The 24,169-nt window shown below is 39.1% G+C and overlaps 1 protein-coding gene across 2 annotated transcripts in view; it reads left to right on the top strand.

Annotated features, from left to right (window-relative positions):
• The window catches only part of PIWIL2 (piwi like RNA-mediated gene silencing 2), a 72,946-nt gene extending 54,924 nt beyond the window's left edge, over nucleotides 1-18,022 (top strand). Inside the window, exons 21-23 of one of the 2 annotated variants that reach the window (XM_002914775.4) lie at nucleotides 14,193-14,446; nucleotides 14,904-15,011; nucleotides 16,283-18,022. In XM_002914775.4, coding sequence (XP_002914821.1) covers nucleotides 14,193-14,446; nucleotides 14,904-15,011; nucleotides 16,283-16,439 — 519 coding nt within the window. In that variant the 3' untranslated portion in view covers nucleotides 16,440-18,022. The remainder of the gene's footprint in view (nucleotides 1-14,192; nucleotides 14,447-14,903; nucleotides 15,012-16,282) is intronic. The other variant, XM_019794737.2, reaches the window with a different exon arrangement.
• The last annotated feature ends 6,147 nt before the right edge of the window (nucleotides 18,023-24,169 follow it).

Raw genomic sequence — 24,169 nt, 5'->3', positions numbered from 1 at the left:
TCCCCCTCTCTCTCCCTCCCTCTCCCTCTCTCTCCTCCCCACTTGTGCTCTCTCTCTCTGTCTCAAATTTTTAAAAAAATTAAAAATTAAAAAAAAGATTTTTATTTATTTGAGAGAAGAGAGGGAGAGCATGAGCGTGGGGGGTGGGGCAGAGGGAGTCATCATGATCCATGTACAGGTCATGATCCTAGGGTCCTGGGATGGAGCCCCACACCAGGCTCGCTGCTCAAGTGGAGAGAGTGCTTCTCCCTCTCCCCCTGCTCCTCCCCCACTTGTGCATGCATGCACTCTCTCTTTCTCAAATAAAATCTTTAAAGATTGAGTGCAGAGTTCTTTAAACAGGGTTTAAGCAGGATTCTTCAAAATCTTTTAAAAAATTAGATAACAGTGAAGGTTGCAAAATTCTGTAAATATAAAACCTTTGAGTTTTATACCTTAAAAGAATGACCCTGTGATATAGCAAACTAGAATCAAATAAAGCTGTTCAAAAAAGGGGGGGAAAGCACTTCCAAACCTTCTAGCTTTTTAGGTACCCTTGCGGTATCAGCAAAACCAGCAACTGATGCCAGGGGAAAAACAGATACAGAAGCCTGGTTCATTTGTCTAGGCCCCCATTCTTTTTCACTGATGTTGCCTAGATCTAAGGCCTTCACCTAAATGTTTATGTACTTTGTTCAGCTTTTCGGTTGTAAGGTTTCTCAGAATTCCTGGTCCACCACCTGAAGTCTCACAAGCTTTAAGCTCATCCATGGTTTTATTTAATGTCTGTATTTAGATTTATATCTTTAGTCCAGCCATTCTCAAATTTTTGGTCTAAGGAACCTTTTACATTCTTAAACATTAGTGAGTTTTTGTTTAAGTGGTATATTTCTATCAATATATACCATATTCAAAATTAAAACTGAGGAAATTTTTATGTTTTTGAATTTACTTTAAAATAACAATAAGAAAAGAAGTCCTGGTAAGGATGTGGAGAGAAGGGCACCCTTGTGCACTGTTGGTGGGAATGTAAATTGGTGCAGCCGCTATGGAAAACATTATGGAGGTTCCTCAAAAAATTAAAAATAGAACTACCATATGATTCAGCAATTCCCCTTCTGGGTATTTATCTGAAGAAAAATGAAAACACTAACTTAAAATGGTGTCTGCAGCATTATTTGCAGTAGCCAGGATATGGAAACAACCTATTATCCATCAGTGGATGAATACAGAAACTGAGGTATATTTATTACAATGGAATATTACTTAAAAAAGAATGATATCTTGCCATTTGCAAGAACATGGGTGGATCTTGAGGACATTGTGCTAAGTGAAACAAGTTGGGGGAAGACAAATACCATATGAGTTTATTCATATGTGTCATCTTTTTTTTTAACACGTATTTATTTGAGAGAGTGCATGCGCACAAGTGGGGGGATGAGTAGAGGGGGGGAATCTTCAAGCAGACTCCCTGCTAAGCACGGAACCCGACGTGGGGCTTGAAGCTTGACCAGCTGAGCTATCTAGACACCGCTATATGTGTCATCTTTAAAAAAAGGGAAAAAAACCAAACAGAACAGATTGGTAGTTGTCAGAGGTGGGGAGTGAGGAGAGTGGACAAAATGGTTGAAAGGGGTCAAAAGGTACAAACTTGTATTATAAAATTATATAAGTCATGAAGATGTAATGTACACCATAGCAACTCTAGTTAATAATACCATATGTTGTATATTTGAAAGTTGCTAACAGAGTAGATCTTAAAAGTTCTTATCACAAGAAAAAATATTGTAATTATGTGTGGTGATGGATGTTAACTAGATGGGTTTTGGTGATGATTTTGCACTATGTATAAATACGAAATATGTTGTTCACCTGAAACTAATCTCCTATGTCAAATATCCTCAGTAAAAAATAGGATGAGAAAAAGTATAAACTCAGTACATGTTAATAACATTTCTGTTTTTATTTTATTTTTTTTAAGTAAGCTTTACGCCCAGCATGGGGCTTGAACTCACGACCCTGAGATCAAGAGTTGCATGCTCTACTGACTGTGCCAGCCAGATGCCCCAATAGCAACATTTTTAATTAAAGATAACTACTTCCAAAATGTTTAGTGAGAAGAGAGCCATTGTTTTACATTTTTGCAAATGGCTTTAATTTTTGGGTTAGCAAAATGCAGGTAAATATTCTACATTTAGTCTTTTGTGATGTCACATGTCATTTACTCTCTGGAGTAGGGAAAGATGGGACCCCAGAGGACACACACTCTAGTCAGTACTGTTCATCTGAGCTCCTAGACTTATCTCCAACTATCTGCTTGGCCTCTCTACATGGGTGCCTCAGGGACCACTGAAACCTAGTGTTTGAGTCTGAGTGCCAGTGTTTCCTTCTACTCAAGTGTGAAAATCAAAACCAAGCTACATTTTAGACACTTGCCTCAGCTTTATCTCTCATGATGAGTAATCACCAGATGTTAAGTTCTTCAGTTATTTGGCCTGAGCTTAAGAAACTGGAGCTCCGCTCCGATCAACCCTTGTTGCTGCTGGTGTGGTTGACTGTGGCTGTGACTACATAGGGCTACACTGGTTTTGACTAGTATTTGACTTTAGAGGGGGAGGGCCAAGGTATTGCTTTTAGAATGAAAAGTTGCAGGCAGCTATAGAATATGTGAATATGAGTTCTTTCTACTTTTCAGTTCCACCTTCACTTCTCTTTTCTCAGCAGAATTGGGAAGAGATTGTGGTGGAGTGCTAACTCCAGCTAGTGATTATTATTTGGAGGGATCTTCCAGACATCACCCTGCCCTTCCTGCACCCACAATTGCCCATAGTTCGCCTGTTCTCTTCTCCCCCCACCCCCAATTTTTTTATTGAGTAAAATATATATAAAATTTACTATTTTAACCATTTTTGATTAATATGGTTCATGGTTTTAAATGCATTTATAATATTCTGCAGTTATCACTGCCACAATCTCCATAATTCTTTTCATCTTGTAAAACTGAAACCCTGCACACACTAAACAATGAATCTCCATTCTCCTCTTTACCCAGCCCCTGAGCAACCACCATTCTACTCTCTATTGATTTTGACTAAATACCTCACGTAAGTGCAATTATATAGTATTTGTCTTTTTTGACTGACTTCTTTCCCTTAGCATAATGTCTTCAAAGTTCATCCATGTTGTGTTATATTGCAGAATTTTCCCCCTTTTTGAGACTGGATAATATTTCATTGTATGTATATACTACATTATGATTATGCATTCATCTGTCTATGGACACTTGGGTTGCTTCTGCATTTTAGCTATTGTGAATAATACTGCAGTGAACACGAGTGTACAAACAACTCTTCGAGATCCTGCATTCAGTCTTTAGGGTATATATCCAGAAGTGGAATTGCTTGATCATATGATAAGTCTTATTTTTAATTTTTTGAAGAACTGCCATACTATATTCCACAGCAGCTATGTACCATTTAACAGTCCCACTGTGTGCAAGGATTCCAGTGTCTCCACATTCTTGCCAACACTTGTTTTCTGTGTGTGTGTGTGTGTATGTGTATATATATTTATATTAGCCATCCTAGTGGATATAAGGTGGTATATTATTGTACTTTTGATTTGCATTTCCCTAATTCTCCCTTCAATTCTGTCCTCCTCATATATTTTGATGCTCTGTTATCAGCTGTATAAATGTTTAGAATTGTTATATCATCTTGCAGTTTTGGAACCTTTTTTAATGTATAATCTCCTTTGTCTCTTATAACTGTTTTTGACTTTAAGTCTATTTTGTCTGGTATTATTATAAACATCCCTAGTTTCTTTCTTTCTTTCTTTGAGGGGTGGGGGCAGCGAGGGGCAGAGGGAGAAGGAGAGAAAGAATCTTAAGTAGGCTCCACACTCAACACAGGGCCTAATGCAGGACTTGATCTCACAACACTGAGATCATGACCTGAGCCAAAATCAAGAGTTGGATGCTTAACTGACTGAGCCACCCAGGTGCCCTCCCCCAGTTTCTTTTCATTACTATTTGCACAGAATATCATTTTCCATTCTTTCACATTCAATCTATATGTGCTTTTGGATATAAAGTGAGTCTCTTGTAAATAGCATATAGATGGGTCATGTGTTTCTAATCTAGTCTGCCAATCTGTTTTTTTTTTGATTGGAGAGTTTAATCCATTTACATTTAAAGTAATTACTAATTAGGGGAGAAATTCTGTCCTTTTCTGTTTGTTTTCTATATATGCCTTATAGTTTTTTCTGTCCTCCATTTACTGTATTACTATCTTCTTTGTGTTTAGTTCATTTTTTGTAGTAAAATGGTTAAATTCCTTTCTCATTTCCTTTTTTAATGTATGATTAACGTGCAATATAATGATTCAACAGTCCTATACATCACACAGTGCGCATCGAAGTAAGTGTAGTCTTAATCCCTTTTTTCTATTTCACCCATCTTCTTCACCTACCTTCCCTCTGGCAACCACCAATTTGCTCTATGTATTTAAGTGTCTGGTTTTTTTTTTGTTTTTCTCCTTTTTTCTTCATTCATTTGTTTGGTTTCTTAAATTCCACATATGAGTGAAATTATAAGGTATTTTTGTCTTTGACTTATTTCACTTAGCATAATACTGTCTAGGTCTATCCATGTTGTTGCAAATGGCAAGATCTGCAAATGGCTGAGTAATATTCCTGTGTGTGTGTGTGTGTGTATACCACATTTTCTTTATCCATTCATCTGTCAGTGGACACTTGGATTGCTTCTGTATCTTGGCTGTTGTAAATAATGCTTCCATAAACATAAGGGTCCTTGTATCTTTTCAAATTAGTGTCTTTGCTTTCTTTGTTTAAATACCCAGTAGTGCAATTACTGGATCATAGGGTAATTTTATTTTTAATTTTTTGAGGAACCTCCATCCTGTTTTCCACAGTGGCTGCAGCAGTTTGCATTTCCACCAAACAGTACACGTGTTCCTTTTTCTCCACCTCTTCACCACCACCTGTTTCTTGTGTTGTTGATTTTAGTCAGTCTGACATGTGTGAGGTGATATCTCATTGTAGTTTTGATTTGCATTTCCCTGATGATGAGTGATGTTGAGCATCTTTTCATGGGTTTGTTAGCCATCAGTATGTCTTTTTTTTTTTTTTAAGATTTTATTTATTTGAGAGAGAGAGAGCACAAGCAGGGGGAGTGGCAGGCAGACAGAGAGGGAGAAGCAGGCTCCCTGCTGAGTAGGTAGCCCCATATGTGGCTCAATCCCAGGACCCCAGGATCATGACCCAAGCCAAAGGCAGATGCTTAACCAACTAAGCCACCCAGGTGCCCCAGCCATCTGTATATCTTCTTTGGAAAGATGTCTGTTCATATATTCTGCTCATTTTAATTGGATTATTTTGGGGGTGTTGAGTTTTATGAGTTTTACAAGTTCTTTATATATTTAGATAATAACTCTTTATTGGATATGTCATTTGCAAATATCTCCTCCCATTTCATAGGTTGCCATTTAGTTTTGTTGATCATTTCCTTCACTGTGCAGAAGCTTTTTATTTTGATGTAGTCCCAATAGTTTATTTTTCCCTTTGTTTCCCTTGTGTCCAGAGATATATCTAGAAAAATGTTGCTCTGATTGATGTCAGAGATATTACTCCCTGTGCTCTCTTCTAGGATTTTTATGGTTTCAGGTCTCACATTTAGGTCTTTAATCCATTTTGAGTTTATTTTTTGTGTATGGTGTAAGAAAGTGGTCTAGTTTCTTTCTTTTACGTGTTGCTGTCCAGTTTTCCCAACACCATTTGTTGAAGAGACTGTCCTTTTCCATTGGATATTCTTTCCTGCTTTGTCAAGGATTAATTGACTTTATGGTTGTGGGTTTATTTCTGGGTTTTCTATTCTGTTCTTTTGATCTATGTGTCTATTTTTGTGCCTGTACCATACTGCTCTGATTACTACTTTATAATAGTCCAGAATTGTGATGCCTTCAGCTTTACTTTTATTTTTCAAGGTTTCTTTGGCCCTTCGGGGTCTGTTGTGGTTCCATACAATTTCTCAGGATTGTTCTGGCTCTGTGAATAATGTTGGTATTTTGATAGGGATTGTGCTAAGTGTGTAGATTGCTTTGGATAGTATAGACCTTTTAACAATATTTGTTCTTCTAACCTATGAGCGTGGAATGTCTTTCTAGTCCCCTACTATTACTGTTTTACTGTCAGCTTTTTCCTTTATGTCTGTTAATAGTTGCTTTATGTATTTAGGTGCTCCCATGTTGGGTGCATACCTATTTACAATTGTTATGTCCTCTTGTTGGATTGTTCCCTTTATCATTATGTAGTGTCCTTCTTTGTCACCTGTTACAGTCTTTTAAAGTCTGTTTTCGGGATGCCTGGGTGGATGGGTTGGTTAAGTGTCTGCCTTCAGCTTAGGTCGTGGTCCCAGGGTCCTGGGATGGAGTTCTGCCTTGGGCTCCCTGCTCAGCAGTGGGCCTCCTTCTCCCTTTCCTCCCCAATCATGCTCTCTCTCTCTCTCAAATAAATAAATAAAAAGATTTTTTTTTTAAAGTCTGTTTTGTCTAATACAAGTATTGCTACTCTGGTGTTTTGGTTTTTTGGTTTTTACTTCCGTTTGCCTAGTAAATGCTTCTCCATAACTTCGTTTTCAGTCTGCATGTGTCTTTGGGTCTGAAGCGATTCTCTTGTAGGCAGCATATAGATGGGTCTTGTTTTTTTATCCATTCAGTAACGTTGTCTTTTTTATTAGAGCATTTAGTCCATTTAAATTTAAAGTAATTATTGATAGGTATGTACTCCTAACATTTGTTACTTGTTTTATGAGCCTGGCAGGGCCCAATCTCACGACCTTGAGATTGTGACCTCAGCCAAAACCGACTGAGCCACCCAGGAACTCCTACTTGTTTTATGGTTGTTCTAATAGTTCTTCTCTGTTCCTTCCTTCCCTTGCTCCTTTGCCATATAGTTTGATGGCCTTCAGTGATATGCGTGGATTCCATTTTCTTTATTTTTTCTGTATCTATTACAGGTTTTTGGTTAGTGGTTGCTGTTAGGGTCATATATAACATCTTATGGGTTGCTTAAGTTTGAATTCATTTTAAAAGCACTAAATTTTTATTCCCCTCTACCAATCACAGTGTATGGATAGGATGTCTTACTTTATATTCTTTTATTTTGTGACTCCCTTGGCTGATTTTTATAGGTATAATTGATTTTATTGCTTTTGTGCTTTAACCTCCATAAAGGTTTTATAAGTGATTAATCTACTATTTTTTTGTATGTTTGCATTTATCTTTGAAGTTTTTTCTTTTTATAATTTTCTTACTCCTGTTATGACTTTTTCTATTCACTCAAAGAATTTCCTTTAATGTTTCTTATAAGGCTGGTGTAATGCTGATGAACTTTTTAAAGTTTTGTCTGTGAAACTGTATCTCCCCTTCTATTTTGAATGATAACCTTGCTGGGTAGAGTATCCTTGGATGGAGTTTTTTTCCTTTCAGTACTTTGAATATCTCATGCCACTCTCTTCTGGTCTATAACATTTCTGCTGAGAAATCAGCTGATAGGGTTTATTAAGTGTCTTGGTGTGGACCTCCTTGGGTTGATTTTGTTTGGGGCGCTCTCATTTCCTTTTGTATATATTCAGTTTCTGTGTGGTAAGCATGGGGATTACATTTAACATCCTAAAATTCTAACACTCTAATTTGAATGTGTAGTAGTTTAACTTCAACAACATAAAAACTCTGCTCTTTTACAGGTCCATCTTTACCTCTTTAGCTGTTGATGTCATAAAATTTTATATCTTTATACATTATATGTGTCCAAAAAGTTAGACTTATAATCCTTTTAAATACATATGTCTTTAAATTTTATAAAAAACAAGATTTAGAGTTACAAACCAAAGGTAAACAATAGTAAGTTTTAGACTAATCCTTTTTTTAAATTTACTAGTCTTATAAATGGTGTAGAAAATTTTAAAATGTAGTACCAACCATCGCTACAATGATACTTAACCTTTATTGAAATCTTAATTTTTTCACATGGCTACAGGCATTCTTTTTTCTTTTTTAAGATTTTATTTATTTATTTGAGACCGAGAGAGAGAGCACAAGGAAGGGCAGAGAGAGAAGCAGACCCCCCCACTGAGCAGGGAGCCTGTCAGGGGGCTCGATCCCAGGACCCTGGGATCATGACCTGAGCCAAAGGCAGACACTTAACCCACTAAGCCGCCCAGGTGCCCCAGGCATTCTTTTATTTCATCCTATAGGACTCCCTTGAGTATTTCTTGCATGGCATGTCTCTTGGCAAGAAACTCAGCTTTTGTTTACCTGGGAATGTCTTAATTTCTTTCTTACTTTTCAAGAAATAATTTGCTGGCATAAGATTTTGTCTTCTAGTACTTTGAATATATCAGCCCACTACATTCTAGTCTCCATAGTTTCTGATGAACGGTCTGCTGATAATCTTACTGAGCATTTCTTGTGCGTGATGACTTGTTTCTATCTTGTTTTTAAGACTCTTTATCTTCAGCTTTTGAAAATTTGATTATGTGTGTCAGTGTGGTTCTCTTTGAATTCATCTTACTTGGAGGTCATTGAGCTTCTTGAATGTTTATATTCATGTTTTTCATCAGATTTAGGAAGTTTTCAGCCATTATTTCTTCAAATATTCTCTCTGCCCCTTTCTCTCTTCTCCTGGGAGTCCCATGATACATATTTTGGTCCGCCGGATGGTGTCCTATAGGTCCCTTAGGCACTATTCTCTTTTTTTTCTAGTCTTTTTTTATTTCTGTTCCTTAATCTCAGTAATATCCATTATACAGTTTTCAAGCTTGCTGGTTTTCTTCTGCCTGTTCAGATCTGCATTTGAATCATCTAGGGAATTTTCATTTTACTTATTGTACTTTTCAACTCTAGAAGTTATTTTTGGTGACTTTTTAGGTGTTCTCTTCATTAATATTTCCACTCTTGTTTACTTTGTCCACGTCTCCCTTTGGTTCTTTGAGAATTTTTTAAAACCATTGTTTTAAGGTCTTTGGTCAGTATAACTGCCATGAGGTCTTTGTTAGCAACAGTTTCTGTTGATTTAATGTTTTCCTTTGGGCTGTACTTTCTTGTTTCTTTTTTTGCTTTGTGAGTTTTATTGAAAACTGGACATTTGAATCTAATAATGTTGTAACTTTGGAAATCAGATTCTTCCTCTTCTTCAGCGCTTTGCTGTTTTTGTTTTCTTTTTTGATTGTTGTAGATTATGACTGTGCTGGGACTTAAGGTCTTCTAAGTTATTTTTTTGAGTTTTTCTCTGTCTGGGCATGCATTGTCACTTCCTGATTATTTACATATACGCAGTTGTTTTTGACTGTCTAGTCTTCAGTGTCTAACCCCCAAAAGAGGAGAAAGAGCAAAATGAAGGGCAGGGGAGGATGCCACTTGCCCATTAAATCCTCTGGAAGTCACTTTTTCTGGAGAGGTAGATGTAGCAAGAATGGCTGACTGCCCGTTTGCACATGTCTGATCAGAAGCAGCAATCAGAGCACAGATCCCAGTATTTATAGGACAGCACCCTGCAGTGTGGGTGAGTATGGGGATAGGGCTGCTTTTGTACTGGGAGTAGAAATAACCTGCACTTCACTGTCCAAGTCTTCCAGGGAAGTTGCAAGCCTTCAGTAAACTCTAGAGTTCCAAAATAGTTTACATCAGGTGGATTCTGCTAGTGTATTTGTAATGGGGGGGGGGTAGGGTGTATTCCTTGTTCTTCCTCCTCCACCATCTCTTAAAAATCCTGTCAGTCTGGTCTGTTTTTGATAAAAATTTCTCCAGCCTCAGGCCTCCTCTTTCTGCTGCCCACACTCACTCTTAGCATTTGTCTCTTGGATCTTTAGAGATTCACTGCTCATCTGTGAAGGCTCCTCTGTGTTCAAGTCAGTTTATCAAGGCTTTCTTGCATCTGCCGGTCTTTGATAGTCCCATATGGAAGTGTGAATTTTTTTTAAAGATTTTATTTATTTATTTATTTATTTAGGGGGGAGAAAGAGAGTGCACATGCATGCGTGTGAGTGGGGGGAGGGGCAGAGGGAGAAAGAACCTAAAGGACTCCAAGCTGAGTATGGAGCCCATTGTGGGTCTCAATTCCACAACTTCAAGATCATGACCTGAGCCGAAACCAAGAGTCAGATGCCTAACTGACTGAGCCACCCAGGCACCCCTGGGAGTGTGATTTTTATATTTTGATTTTTTTGCATGTTACCATAAGAATGAAGGTTTTTGGTGTCTTTTGACATTCTGAACTAGAAGTGTTCTAGTCCTAATACCCATTCTTAATCATTTTTGATCTATTTTTTTATTTAAAAAAAATTTTTTTGAGGATTTTATTTATTTATTTGAGAGAGAGAGAGAAATAGCAAGAGATAACACGAGCAGGGGAGGGGAGAGGGAGAGGGAGAAGTAGGCTCCCTGCTGAGCACAGAGCCTGACTGAGAGCTTGATCCCAGGAGTCTGGGCTCATGTCCCGAGCTGAAGGCAGATACTTAAACAACTGAGCCACCCAGGCACCCCGATCTATTGTTTAGATGGTTGCCAGAGTAGTTTTTCAAATGTGTGACTGATCATATAGTGGTCTCTAGTTGTTTTCTTACCCCTTCTCCAGCTATAATCTAGGCCTTTGCTTGTGTTCTACCTGGAATCCTTTTATCCTTCTTTGCTGCCTGAATTGTTTGCTGATCTTTCATTACACCTTTTCCTGAGACAGAATGTTCATTTCTCCCTCCAGACGACAAGTGTCTTATACTTTTCTGTTCTTACAGTGCTTTGCTTACACCTTTATAATGTTATTTATAATTTATCATTAGCATTTACTTTGTGGGTCTGTCTCCCCAGTTTTAATTTCGGCTCCATGAATATTTGGATTGTATCAAAGAAATTTCTAAGTTTCTGAGACTAGCACAATTGCTTGTTTTTAGTGGCTTTCAGTGTTCATGAATGAATGGAGACATACTAAAAGAACATCTCAGACTTTCAGCAGATACTGATTTTCTACTTGATCTTTGTTATTATACTCAGCACTAGCAATACCAAGTCAAACAAACAGTCCTGCATGCAGGGTACTCATTAATTTATTTAATGTATTTATTCTATTACTGGAGTGGTTTAATAATATACATTTAACATCTATGTTTCAATATTGTGATTTGTTGGGGTATCTTGGTGGCTCAGTCGGTTAAGCGTCTGCCTTTGGCTCAGATCATGATTCCAGGGTCCTGGGATTGAGCCCTGTATTGGGCTCCCTGCTCAGCGGGAAGCCTGCTTCTCCCTCTCCCTCTGCCTGCCACTCCTCCTGCTTGTGCTCTCTCTCTGTCAAATAAATAAATAAAATCTTTAAAAAAATATATTGTGATTTGTCTTATGTCCTGACCCCTGTCTGGACCATAATCATCATTTATGAAATGAGGAGACTGGATTAGATGACCTAAAAAAGTTGCCATTGTTAACTATTATTAGATTTTTTTTTAAAGATTTTATTTATTTGTTTGACAGAGATAGAGACAGTCAGAGAGAGAGGGAACACAAGCAGGGGGTGTGGGAGAGGAAGAAGCAGGCTCATAGCGGAAGAGCCTGATGTGGGGCTCGATCCCATAATGCCACGATCACGCCCTGAGCCGAAGGCAGATGCTTAACCGCTGTGCCACCCAGGCACCCCAACTATTATTAGATTTTTAAACTTCCTTGATAACAGGAATCATGTCTTTCACTTCTCTTGGCAGCTTATATAGGGCCAAGTACAGTGTCTCACAGTCAGTGGTTGGTTAGCAAATTTTAAAGAAAAAGGTGATGTCAGTGAATACTTCAAATGAATTTGTTTCTATTTTTCACTCTATTGATCTCATTATGTCTCTTCTCTGTAATTAAATATCTATATTTCCTTGATCTGGCTTGTTCTCAACAGCTTTTAAAGATAAATGTAGGTGGCTGTTGAATAACGCAAGGGTTAGGGGCACCAACCGCCCCCCCCCCCGCCCACAGTCAAAAATCTGTGTATAACTTTTGACTTCTCAAAAACTCAACTACTAATAGCCTGCCATTGACCAAAAGGCTTATCAATAACAAACAGTAGACTTAACACATATTTTATGTGTTAAATGTGTCACATACTGTATTCTTACAACAGAGTAAGCTAGAGAGAAGAAAATGTTAAAATCATAAGGGAGAGAAAATGCATTTACAGTACTGTATTGCGTTGAAAAAATTAATATATAAGTGGACCCATGCAATTCAAACTTGTGTTGTTCAAGAGTCAACTGTATATATTTTTTACTTTATTCCTCTTAACAACCCTGACAAGAAGGTAAGATGGTCATTTATCTCCATTTTTGAACTGAGGAAACAGTGTTCAAGATCATAGCCAAGGAACAGCAGAATCAGACTCAGTCCCAGATCTCCTGACCCGGGATCCAGTATCCTTCGTCTCTGTTTCCTTATCTGTGAATTGAGACTTTATTCTTGATCTCAGTACCTGTGGTATCCACCTTTTAACACAGTGTATCAGTAAGAGGTCTTTCAGAAGTCATGGAAACGTGTTAACTTCAGGAAAATTAGAATTAGTTGATAAAATTATGGATCATCTCAGGATTGGTGAGAAGGTTTAGCATCAAGCTGGGAAATGGGCAGTAGTCAGAGTAGTTCCTAAAGTTTCAGAAGCAAGGACCTAAAGAGACACTACCACAGAAACCAGATCCTAGTGATTTTCATTCTCTGCTCAAGATCCAGAGCAAGGAAGAATGTTATGTTGGTGTGACTTGAGTCACCTTTATGTGCTTTGGTTAGTGCAGTGGTTCTCAGCTGGGGGCAGTTATATCCTTCCAGTGGGCAATGTCTAGAGGCATTTTTAGTTATAACTGGGGGCAATTGCTACTGGCATCTAGTGGGTAGAGGCCAGGAATGCTAACTGTCCTATAGTGTCAGCCCCTGCAAAATAGAATTATCTAGCCTCATAGATCAGGAGAGCTGAAAACCCTTGGATGAGGGGGAGGCACCTGGACTAATAGTCCTATCAGACTTATCCTGTTGTGGGTAGAAGGAAACTAAATGTTCTTACCCAAAAAGGTAGAATAGATGCTGGACAGCCAACGACAACACAAAAAAAGTAGTACGAACTGGAACAATAATGTCAGTTTGGGACTGTGAAGTTGAATACACATTTGTAAATGGAGTACTTAAGGTGTTCTAGAAGAAAAGGGATATTTATAAAATATTTGAAGTTCTGAACTTAAACTTCAGAAATATTCTAAATGCTTATGTTTAAAAAGTATCCTTTAAATTGAAACTTAGAAAGAATAAAGAATGTATAAAGAATGAATAGTGTAAAGAAATGTATAGTGTGTATTGAATTCAGTAATAATTTAGGTTTTTGAGGGGAATTTAGGTTTCTGAGGTGAATAACCTATACCACACAATTAAAATCAAACTGCTACTTACTGTGAATCAAACTAAAGCACTTTTCAGGGAACTTCTTGTTTAAAAATAGAATAGCTTATTCTCTTGAACTATTGAAATCAAACCCAGCTAGAACATAATTATGTTCTCTAAATGGGAAACACATTACTCTTCAAACTGATTCAAGCCAGCATCCAAATTTCATTTGGATCCATAGACAATTTACCATGACTTTTTACTGATTAATTACTTAAAGTAAAAATGTTTCACATTATACCTGATTGTAGGATAATATTTAGTAAAGGACCCTTTCACTAATTAGCAACTTTGGATGTTGCTTATACGTAAAAAATATGAAGATGGTAGATCTGTATGATGTGCAGTCATGTTAGAATTTCTCTAACATTTAACCTTGTTCTTTGCCTAGACAGTAATTCATGTTAAATCCAAGTCATAGGAAGACTGATTCACCCCATAATTTTCCTATCATCCCTTTTAACTTTGAGTATGTGCCATACATAGTATGTGACTCATCACTGGCTTAGTTTTGCTTACATATTTTATAACACCTTCGGTGTACCAGGTCTGTTTTACTACCCTGAGGAAGTCTGGAAATGGCTAGACGCTTTCCCCCCTGCCCTTATGTCATGGTGGGTTTGGTCCCCCCTATTAGAGGGATCTGATGCCAGATCTCCAGGCTGTGTGCTGAGTGAGCCTCTCCCTGCCTGCAGTTATTAACCCCAGACCCCACAGTTCACCTCAGTGGGGTGTCCGTTGCAGGTGAACCACTGTCTCCCAGAGAAGATCGTGGTGTACCGTGATGGAGTGTCTGATGGCCAGCTAAAGACGGTTGCCAACTATGAGATTCCTCAGCTACAGAAGTGTTTTGAAGCTTTTGAGAATTATCAGCCCAAGATGGTAGTATTTGTAGTTCAGAAGAAAATCAGCACCAATCTGTACCTGGCTGCTACTGAGCACTTTATGACTCCTTCCCCTGGGACTGTGGTAGATCATACCATAACAAGCTGTGAGTGGTAAGTGGGGAAAACATTATATTTCAACAAGAATAGGTTGGAGGAGTTATCTGTTCCCTGGGTATTGGAATGAGGAGGTTGCCTAGAGAGATGTGGAATGGAATCCTCAGAGATTTTACTGTTATAAAATATTTTCAAAAGGATTAGGAAGAAACCAACAATAAAGCTTTTACCTCTTAAGTATAAAATACTGAATGCACGTTCTAAGGTTGTGCGTGCTTTTTTAACCTTCTGCACACAGTTTTGGCAGTTCCTCCTACCGCTCTTAAATAGCCTGTTGAGTCTGGAATCCTAAGCTTATGTCATCGTGGTTTGTTTTGGTCTCTGTGTGTCCTTGATCCGGTCATTTGACCTCTCTGAGCCTTAGGTGAAGTAGCCAAAATGATCACCAAGATCTTTTCCAGTTCTCTTTAGCCAGACCTGACCATATCATTCCTTTTTACTTTTTCCTTCCTAGGGTGGACTTCTACCTTCTTGCTCATCATGTCCGGCAGGGTTGTGGCATTCCTACCCATTACGTCTGTGTTCTCAACACTGCAAACCTGAGCCCTGATCACATGCAGAGGTGAGCTGACCGAGAGATAATTTATTCTGTCTCTTTTGTAATTAGCTAAAATGGGGTCAATACCCCCCCACCCTTTTTTTATTTACCCTTTGAGTTTCTTCTTGTCCATGGTAATGGTATCTTTTTGAAGAGTGATTGGTATTTCTTGTGCACATTAAAATTATTTGAAGAGCTTTAAATAAACAGTGATGCCCAGGCTTTACTCCCAAGCATTCTAAGGCATTCTTATTTTTAAAAAACTGCTCTGGGGGCGGCTGGGTGGCTCAGACATTAAGCATATGCCTTCGGCTCAGGGCGTGATCCCAGGGTGCTGGGATCGAGCCCCACATCAGGCTCCCTGCTCAGCAGGAAGCCTGGTTCTCCCTCTCCCACTCCCCCTGCTTGTGTTCCCTCTCTCGCTCTCTCTCTCTCTGTCAAATAAATAAATAAAATCTTTAAAAAAAAAACTGCTCTGGGTGATTATGACATACAGAGTTTTGAGACCCAGTGTCCTTGGACTCAGCTTGTATCAGTACTTTGCTGGAATACTTACCCTTCTGCAGTCCTTACCCTTCTGCAACCTCTTCTTGAGGGGAAAAAAAAAGTTCTCCTGTTGTTTACCCTGTTTCCTTTCTTTTTTAAAAAAGATTTATTTATTTATTTGTCAGAGAGAGTTGGGGGGAAGAGAGCACCAACAGACAGAGTGACAGGCAGAGGGAGAAGCTGGCTCCCCCCTGAGTAGGGAGCCTGATGCGAGACTCAGTCCCAGCACCCGGGATCATGACCTGAGCTGAAGGCAGACGCTTAACCGAAGGAGCCACCCAGGCGCCCACCTGTTTTGATCTAAAAACGGGGGCACCTAAAATGAGGGAATTTACCTATTTTATCCATGTCCTCTTTACTTACAAATAGTGGAAAGGAAACAATTCCCCTTAAAAAATGATTCCTAATGGGGCGCCTGGGTGGCACAGCGGTTAAGCGTCTGCCTTCGGCTCAGGGCGTGATCCCGGCGTGATGGGATTGAGCCCCACGTCAGGCTCCTCTGCCTATGAGCCTGCTTCTTCCTCTCCCTCTCCCCCTGCTTGTGTCCTCTCTCGCTGGCTGTCTCTGTCTCTGTCGAATAAATAAATAAAATCTTTAAAAAAAAAAAAAAAAAAATGATTCCTAAAAGTTGCATCATGTTATTTCTCAGTCCCCCAGTTTTTTGAAAAGTATGCTGTGTGTCATATACCCATTTGTACATAATCATGTCCCAGATGGAAGGTGGATTCTATTTTCTGTTTGGCTTACAGGTTGACTTTCAAACTGTGCCACATGTACTGGAATTGGCCTGGCACCATCAGAGTTCCAGCTCCTTGCAAGTATGCCCACAAGCTCGCTTTCCTGTCAGGACAAATCTTGCATCATGAACCAGCCATCCAGCTGTGCGAGAACCTGTTCTTCCTGTGACTGGACCGCCAGGATGTGGGCTGGTTAGGGAGGTTAGAGCTCTGAACTCAGCTGCGACTCCTGCAGGAGCAACAGGGACGGAAGGGGTTTTTGTGTTAGGTGGGTTTTTTTCACCAACCCAGTAGAATAAGATATTTCTTCTTCTTTTTTTCTCTTTTATACCTGATAGCACCAAGTAATAAGTTCGATTCTAAATATCAGCTGGAAACTGCCTTGTGGTCTTTGTAGAGCAAGTGGAGGAAGTACTGCTCCTGCATAGATGGGGAGGTGAATACGGGGTACCTGGAAGAGCCTGCACAGCCAGCATGTGCTGTGGAGGCCTGCAGAAGCAGCCGTTACACCTTAGAAGTTCTGCTTATTAAGCGCTTCCCGTTTCTGGTGCCAGAGGTGATCATGAATGAAGTCATTTCAAGTTTCTTAAAGTAGAGTTACTTAATTTGGGCAACTGAGAAAGGTAATAAAAAGCCCTGTGAGGCAAAGTTTTTCAAGATACTGCTGTTGCCGGCAAGTGTGAAAGGCACGTAGTAAAACCAGCTGGTGGCGTAGACAGGCCCCTCTGACCTAATCTTGTCTGGGGATTGAGTTTATGACACCTGTGACATGAGTTGGCTTTGAAGCTTTCGAAAGGGGCCTTTAGCCATTCCTTAGCCTCCTGAGAGAGGCCAGATAGTTTTTTTTTTCTGTATATTTTTGTTGCTTTGCAGTGTCCCATGTTGATTTCTTCCTATACCCCTCACCCCCGACACACATTTGCTCTGTTACTGATCTTTAATAAGTTTCAGCTTTTAAATTAAGAATCAAAACATGGTGAAATTCAACAGCTAGGAAGGTTCATGACAGAGTGTGAGTCTTTCTTAAACCTTTCTTCCGGATGTGTGGCCTTCTTTTTGTTGATGTGTTTGTAAATGGAATCACTCATTTCCCTTGCTCAATAACCTATTCCTGGCTGTTGGCTCATTTTGTTAGGAATTTTTCTGAATCCAGCTTAAGATTTCCAGAAGTCAGCTTTGGAAAACATGACACTCCTGCCAAAGTCCAAACATTTCAGCTTAGAAAGTTGTCACTCTGCCTGCGGGGTTTTTTGTGTTTATTTTTCCCTGTTTTAAAATCTTCTAACCCCTTCAGGGTTAATTCAGTTTTAACTTGCTTTAACTGGTTTTAAAAGCCAGTTTTATTTACCCTTTTCAAATTGGTATTTATTTTTTGGTGTGATGGCTTGGAGAGGACAAAGCAGAAATTCCCATTTTATATGACTGTGTGAGAAGAGAAACTTTAGCTTTAAAAACTCCTTAGAAGAAGAAAACCAAGCAAGTTTTCAGTTTATTGCGTTGCCCAGCCTCTGCTTCAAAGTTCTGTTGAAGAACTTGGAGTGTTAATAGTCCTTAAGTGCACTTCTGATTTCATTTGGAGTGCAGGACATAGGGCTAAGACCTGGAATATAAAACCACTGAATCAAACAACTTGGATCACTGATCTCTGGTGTAACTGATCAGCTTTCTGATTCTCTTTGGAAGCGTTTTGAAATTTGAATTTCTCTTTTGAAGTTGGATTTCCTAATACTCATTTTCTCTTATATAATCAGAAAAGACAGATGCTTGAATATAATACAAAAATTTCTTCACTTTTTATTCCTGTTTTCTTGCCTTGTTTTCCAGTCTTAATGTGAAATGATTTGGGCTGTGGGGTGGGAAATAAATAAAAACAAATTTGTATAAATGTGAATTTGTGTTTGAAATAGTGCTGTTGATATATTGATATAGTTCTTTTCCTTCCTAGAGCTGCAACACTTGTTAGAATTATTAGTTTATTATTCAATATGCAAGATGCAGCTCCAGTATTAGTAGCAAGGTAATTTCACTGTGACCTAGTAGTAAGATTTCTTGGAATTGTCACTAACAGTTTTCTGTGGCAATTGAGGGACGTATCTGTGTGCATGTGTGTGTATGTTGTCTTGTTTTTCAAATCTCTTTTCCCATCAGACAGTTTCTATTACCTATGGGAGAGCCAGCTCCAAGAGTGGCCTCTCTCTTCCCCTTTTTCTTATAATTCTTGCCCTTCTTTCTGTAACCCTTAAAAATACCTTCCTAAAGCACGCTGGCTGCTTGCTTCACCACTATGTCTCCTTGTATTTATTTAGAAACTCCACGTATTTATTTAGAAACTCCACACTGAAACGGTGCAGTGCTTCTTGAACTCATTCTGTTTCTTTCTCTTTTTTTTTAAAGATTTTATTTATTTGAGAGACACACAGAGAGAGCACAAGCAGGGGGAAGGGCAGGAAAAAAGCAGACTCCCCTCGATTCCCGGGACTCCAGGATCATGACCTGAGCTGAAGGCAGACACTCAACCAACTGAGCCACCCAAGCGCCCCTGAACTCATTCTAGATAGAACCTAATTTTTTAAAAAGGATTTTATTTATTTATTTATTTGACACAGAGAGAGAGACAGCAAGCACAGACAAGGGGAGCAGGAGGCAGAGGGAGAGGGAGAAGCATTGGCTCCCCTTGGAGCAGGGAGCCTGATGTGGGGCTCGATCCCAGGACCCTGGGATCATGACCTGGGCTGAAGGCAGACGCTTAACCGGCTGAGCCACCCAGGCACCCAGAACCTAATTTTTTTTTTAAGTAGACCCAAATAAATAAATAAAAGTAAGCTCTATCCCCAATGTGGGGCTTGAACTCATGACCCCAAAACCAAGAGTCTTCACTGACTAAACCATCTAGGCACCCCTAGACAGAACCTAATTTCTGTACAATGTTACAGAGCCCTTTACTTGGGCAATATTTTGTTGAATGGTGTGAAAAAGGAAACAATTTTAAAAATAGGCTATCTTTCTATATTAAAAACAAAATTTGTGCCTGAAATTTCTCAGTGATTTGAGATTACTGGAGAAGACCCTACTTTCACTTTGTGGCTCCAAACCTAGCTTTATCTGAGTTTCTTAGTAAGTTTTCCTGTCTGAATTTATTTTCCTTCTTTAAAAAATGAGGAAAATCAAGAGAATGAGAAAAGAAGCCATTAGAATGGGAGAAAATATTTGCCAAAAACATAATTGATAAAAGACTTACCTGAAATAAAACAAAGAACTCTTAATAAGAAAACAAACAACCTGATTGAAAATCGGGCAAAAGACCTGAACAGACATCTCATCAAAGATATACAGTTGACAAATAAGCATATTGAGAAGGTATTCAGCATCACATGTCATTACAGAATTACAAATTAAACCAAGATACCACTACACACCTATTAGAATGGCCAGAATCCAGAAACTGACAAGATCAAATGCTAACAAGGATGTGGAGCAATAGAAACTTCTATTGCTTGCTGGTAGGAATACAAAAATGGTACAGCCACTTTGGAAGACAGTTGGGCAGTTTTTTACAAACACTCCAAAAGATGTAAGGTGACTGGATGGACCCATCTATATGCTGCCTACAGGAGACTAATTTCAGACCTTAAAGACACCTGCAGACTGAAAATGAAAAGATGGAAAGCATTTACCATCCAAATGGAAGTGGAAAGAAAGCTGGGGTAGCAATACTTGTATCAGACAAAGTAGACTTTAAAAGAAAGACTAACAAAAGATAAAGGAGGGGGCACCTGACTAGCCTAGTTGGCAGAGCATGGGACTCTTGATTTCAGGGTCGTGAGTTCGAGCTCCATTTTGGGGGTGGAGATTTCTTAAAATAGTAAAATGGTTAAAGTGGCAAAGGTTATATGTACTTTACTCCAATTTAAAAAAATTTTTAGGGACACCCATGTGGCTCAGTCAATTGAGCATCTGACTGTTGGTTTCAGCTTGGGTCTTGATCTCCGGGTTGTGAGTTGAAGCCCCACATTGGGCTCCACACTCGGTGTGGAGCCTACTAAAAAAAAAATTTTTTTTAAACAAAAAAGGACACTATATAATCATAAAGGGAAAAATCCATCATGAAGATACAACAATTGTAAATATTTGTGCACCCAACATGGAAGCACCCAAATACATAAAGCTGCTAAAAATAAATGAAGTAATCGATAATAATATAATGGTAGCAGGGGACTTTAACACCCCACTTACAATCTATGGATAGGTCATCTAAACAGAAAATCAACAAGGAAACAGTGGCTTTGAATGACACATTGGACCAGATGGACCTAACAGCTATATTCAAAACATTCCAGCAAGATAACACGTTCTTTTCAAGTGCACATGAAATATTCTCCAGAATAGATCACATGGGGGTGCCTGGGTGGCTCAGTCGTTAAGCGTCTGCCTTCGACTCAGGTCATGATTCCAGGGTCCTGGGATCAAGCCCCATGTCAGGCTCCCTCCTTGGCGGGGAGCCTGCTTCTCCCTCCCTCTTCCCCTGCTTGTGTTCTCTCTCTTGCTGTTTCTCTCTGTCAAATAAAATCTTAAAAAAAAAAAAAAAACAGATCACATGTTAGGCCACAAAACAAGTCTCAACAAACTCAAAAAGATTATAAAATCCTACCCTGCATCTTTTCTGACCATGCTATGAAACTGGAAAAGAAAAAGTCTGGAAAGAACACAAATACATGGGGGGCACCTGAGTGGCTCAGTCTGTTAAGCATTCTACTCTTGGTTTCCGCTTAGACCATGATCCCAGAGTCATGAGATCAAGCCCCACATCGAGCTCCTGCTCAGTGGGGAGTCTGCTGGGGGTGGGGTGGGGATTGTCTGCCTCTCCCTCTCCCTCTGCCCCTTCCGTGCTCTCGCATGCGCACACACTTTCTCTCTCTCTTTCTCTGAAATAAGTAAAATCATAAAAACAACCCATAAATACTTGGAGGTTAAATAACACACTACTAAACAATGAATGGGTCAACCAAGAAATCAAAGAGGAAATTAAAAAATGCTTGGAGAAACAAATGAAAATGATAACACAGTGGTCCAAAATCTTTAGGATACAGTGAAAGCTATTCTAAAATGGAAGGTTATACAGGCCTATCCCAAGAAACAAGAAAAAGTCAAATAAACATAACTTTTTCCCTAAAGGACTAGAAAAAGAACAAACAAAACCCAAAACCAGTAGAAGGAAGGAGATATGAAAGACTAGAACAGAAATAAATGAAATGGAAATTAAAAAAAAAAAAAGATCAATGAAACCATGATCTTTCTTTGAAAATATCAACAAAATTGATAAACCTTTAGCCAGACTCGTCAAAGACTAAATCTATTCTTGCCATATTCTCTGGCAATCCCATTCTTTGGTATTTGGTCAAATGTGTTGAAAACTTATGTCCGGGGCGCCTGGGTGGCACAGCAGTTAAGCGTCTGCCTTCGGCTCAGGGCGTGATCCCGGTGTTATGGGATCGAGCCCCCCCATCAGGCTCCTCCGTTATGAGCCTGCTTCTTCCTCTCCCACTCCCCCTGCTTGTGTTCCCTCTCTCACTGGCTGTCTCTATCTCTGTTGAATAAATAAATAAAATCTTTAAAAAAAAAATGTCCACACAAAAGCCTACATGCAGATGTTTATAGCAGCTTTATTCATAATTACCAAAACTTGGAAGCAATCAAGATGTCCTTCAGGAGGTGAATGCATAAATAAAATGTGGTGCGTCCAGATAATGGAATACTACTCAGAAAAAAAGAAAAACTATCAATCCACAAAAAGACATGGAGGAAACTTAAATGTTTATTACTAAATAAAAAGCCAATCTGAAAAGGCTACATGCTGTATGATTCCAATTATATGACAGTCTGGGAAAGGCAAAAACTATGGAGACAGTGAAAAGATCAGAGGTTGAGGAGAGGGAGGGATGAATAGGCAGAGCACAGAGGATTTTTAGGATACAGAAACTATATGATATTGTAAAGGTGGATACATGTCATGTATTCATCCAAACCTGTAGAATGTGAAACACTAAGCATCAACCCTGATGTAGACTAGGGACTTTGAGTGATTATGATGTGTCAGTGTGGGGTTCATCAGTTGTGATATATATACCATTTCTGGTGGGGGGATGTTGGTAGTGGGGAAAGCTGTGTGTAATGGGAAATCTCAACTTTCCACTCAGTTTTGCTGTGAATCTAAAATTGCTCTAAAATATAAAATATGTTTTTAAGTGAATAAACGAGGGAGACCTCTGGCAACATGGCAGACTGAACTGACCATACTGACAAATATTGGCCAAAATAGAAAAAAAAATGTATTTTTTTGTTAAGTAGCTGAATTTGGGGGAAATGGAATGAGGGAAGGGAGGGAAGGAAGAAGGAAAAAAAATATCAAGGTACAAGAAAGAAAGGGAAGCCAGAGTGGTAATAGTTGGTGCCAACACAGCTCCAATGGTTATGGACAAAAGTAAGGGCAGGAGTGTTGAGGATTCTCGTTCCAGTTAAGCCTATGAGGTGCTGGATCAGAGGAGTGAAGTCTCTCAGATGAAGAGAGCTGGAACCTGAAAGAGACCCTGCCAACCATCCTGGGGCAGCCACAAGGAACTTTGGAGTAAAAAGGCATTCATGAGAAATCCCAAAGCCTGGGGCACATGCAGGTAAACGTCTGAATTTATATTACTAGCGTGTGGAAGGACCACAAGCTGAAACATTACCATGAAGATTGGCTCAGACTGGTGAGAAAAACAAGTGCTGTCAAGTGGATTGCAGCACGGAGAATGGGAACTAGGCAACAAAAGAGATCAGAGAGAATGAGAAGCTCCAATATTTGTCTAATAGGAGCTCCTGCAGGTTAAAGGAGAAAGAATGAGTGGCAAAATATGAAAGATATAAAGATGGAATTTTCCAGAATTAGAGACAAATATCAGTCCTTTACCTGAAGGACCTGAGGCTAAAGAAAAGCACATCCACTTCTAAATGTACTGTAGTAAAACTACAGAACCCCACAGACAGAATCTTAGCAATAGTTAGAGGTGAAAGATTGCTGACAAAGAAAGGTCATCAAACTAGCAGCTCACTTGTCATTAGCCACAACAGGTGCTTAATACAAAGGAACAGTAACTTAAAAATGCACCATCAACTTGGAATTCTGTTGCCAGGTAAACATTCATTCAAAGGTAAGGACAAAAATAATGGTATTTTCTAATAAAGATCAGAGCAGAAATTAATGAAAGAGAATAGAAAAACAAGATTCGGTTATTTAAAAGATTAAATGGGCCAATCTTTAGCTAGATGGGCCGAGGGGAAAAAAAGACTCAAATTACAAAAATTAGGAATGAAAGAAGGGATTACGGACCTGACAGAAATAACAAGGATTATAAAGGGAATACTATGAACAGTTAGAATTAGAGACAACTATCACTCCTCTATATGGCAAGAAACTTAGATTAAATGGGCAAATTCCTATATTTGCTACTTAATCAAATGTTATTTTTACCGATTGTCTGTTTTGTCTGCCAAAACCATTAGATAGGGCACCTGGGTGGCTCAGCAGTTAAGCGCTTGCCTTCAACTCAGGTCATGATCCCAGGGTCCTGGGATCCAGTTCCTCATTGGGCTCCTTGCTCACCAGGGAGCCTGCTTCTCTCTCTCCCTCTGCCTGATGCTCCCCTGCCCCTCTTGTGCTCTCTCTCTCTCTGTGTGTCAAATAAATAAAATCTTTAAAAAAAAATAATAAACCCATTAAATTATAACAGAAGTGACTGAAGCTAAAGGCATTCTAACTCTCTTGGCTAATAGAGTGTGAGGTGCTGGTCCTCCGACATGATTTTGGGGAAACGAGAGCCTTCACGTTCCCTCTGATCCTCTTAAATTCTTTAAACCATGCCC

The sequence above is a fragment of the Ailuropoda melanoleuca genome, chromosome 5 (genome assembly GCF_002007445.2).
Source record: "Ailuropoda melanoleuca isolate Jingjing chromosome 5, ASM200744v2, whole genome shotgun sequence".
In the NCBI taxonomy this organism is placed as follows: Eukaryota; Metazoa; Chordata; class Mammalia; order Carnivora; family Ursidae; genus Ailuropoda; species Ailuropoda melanoleuca.
This window is presented reverse-complemented; position numbering and strand designations above follow the sequence as displayed.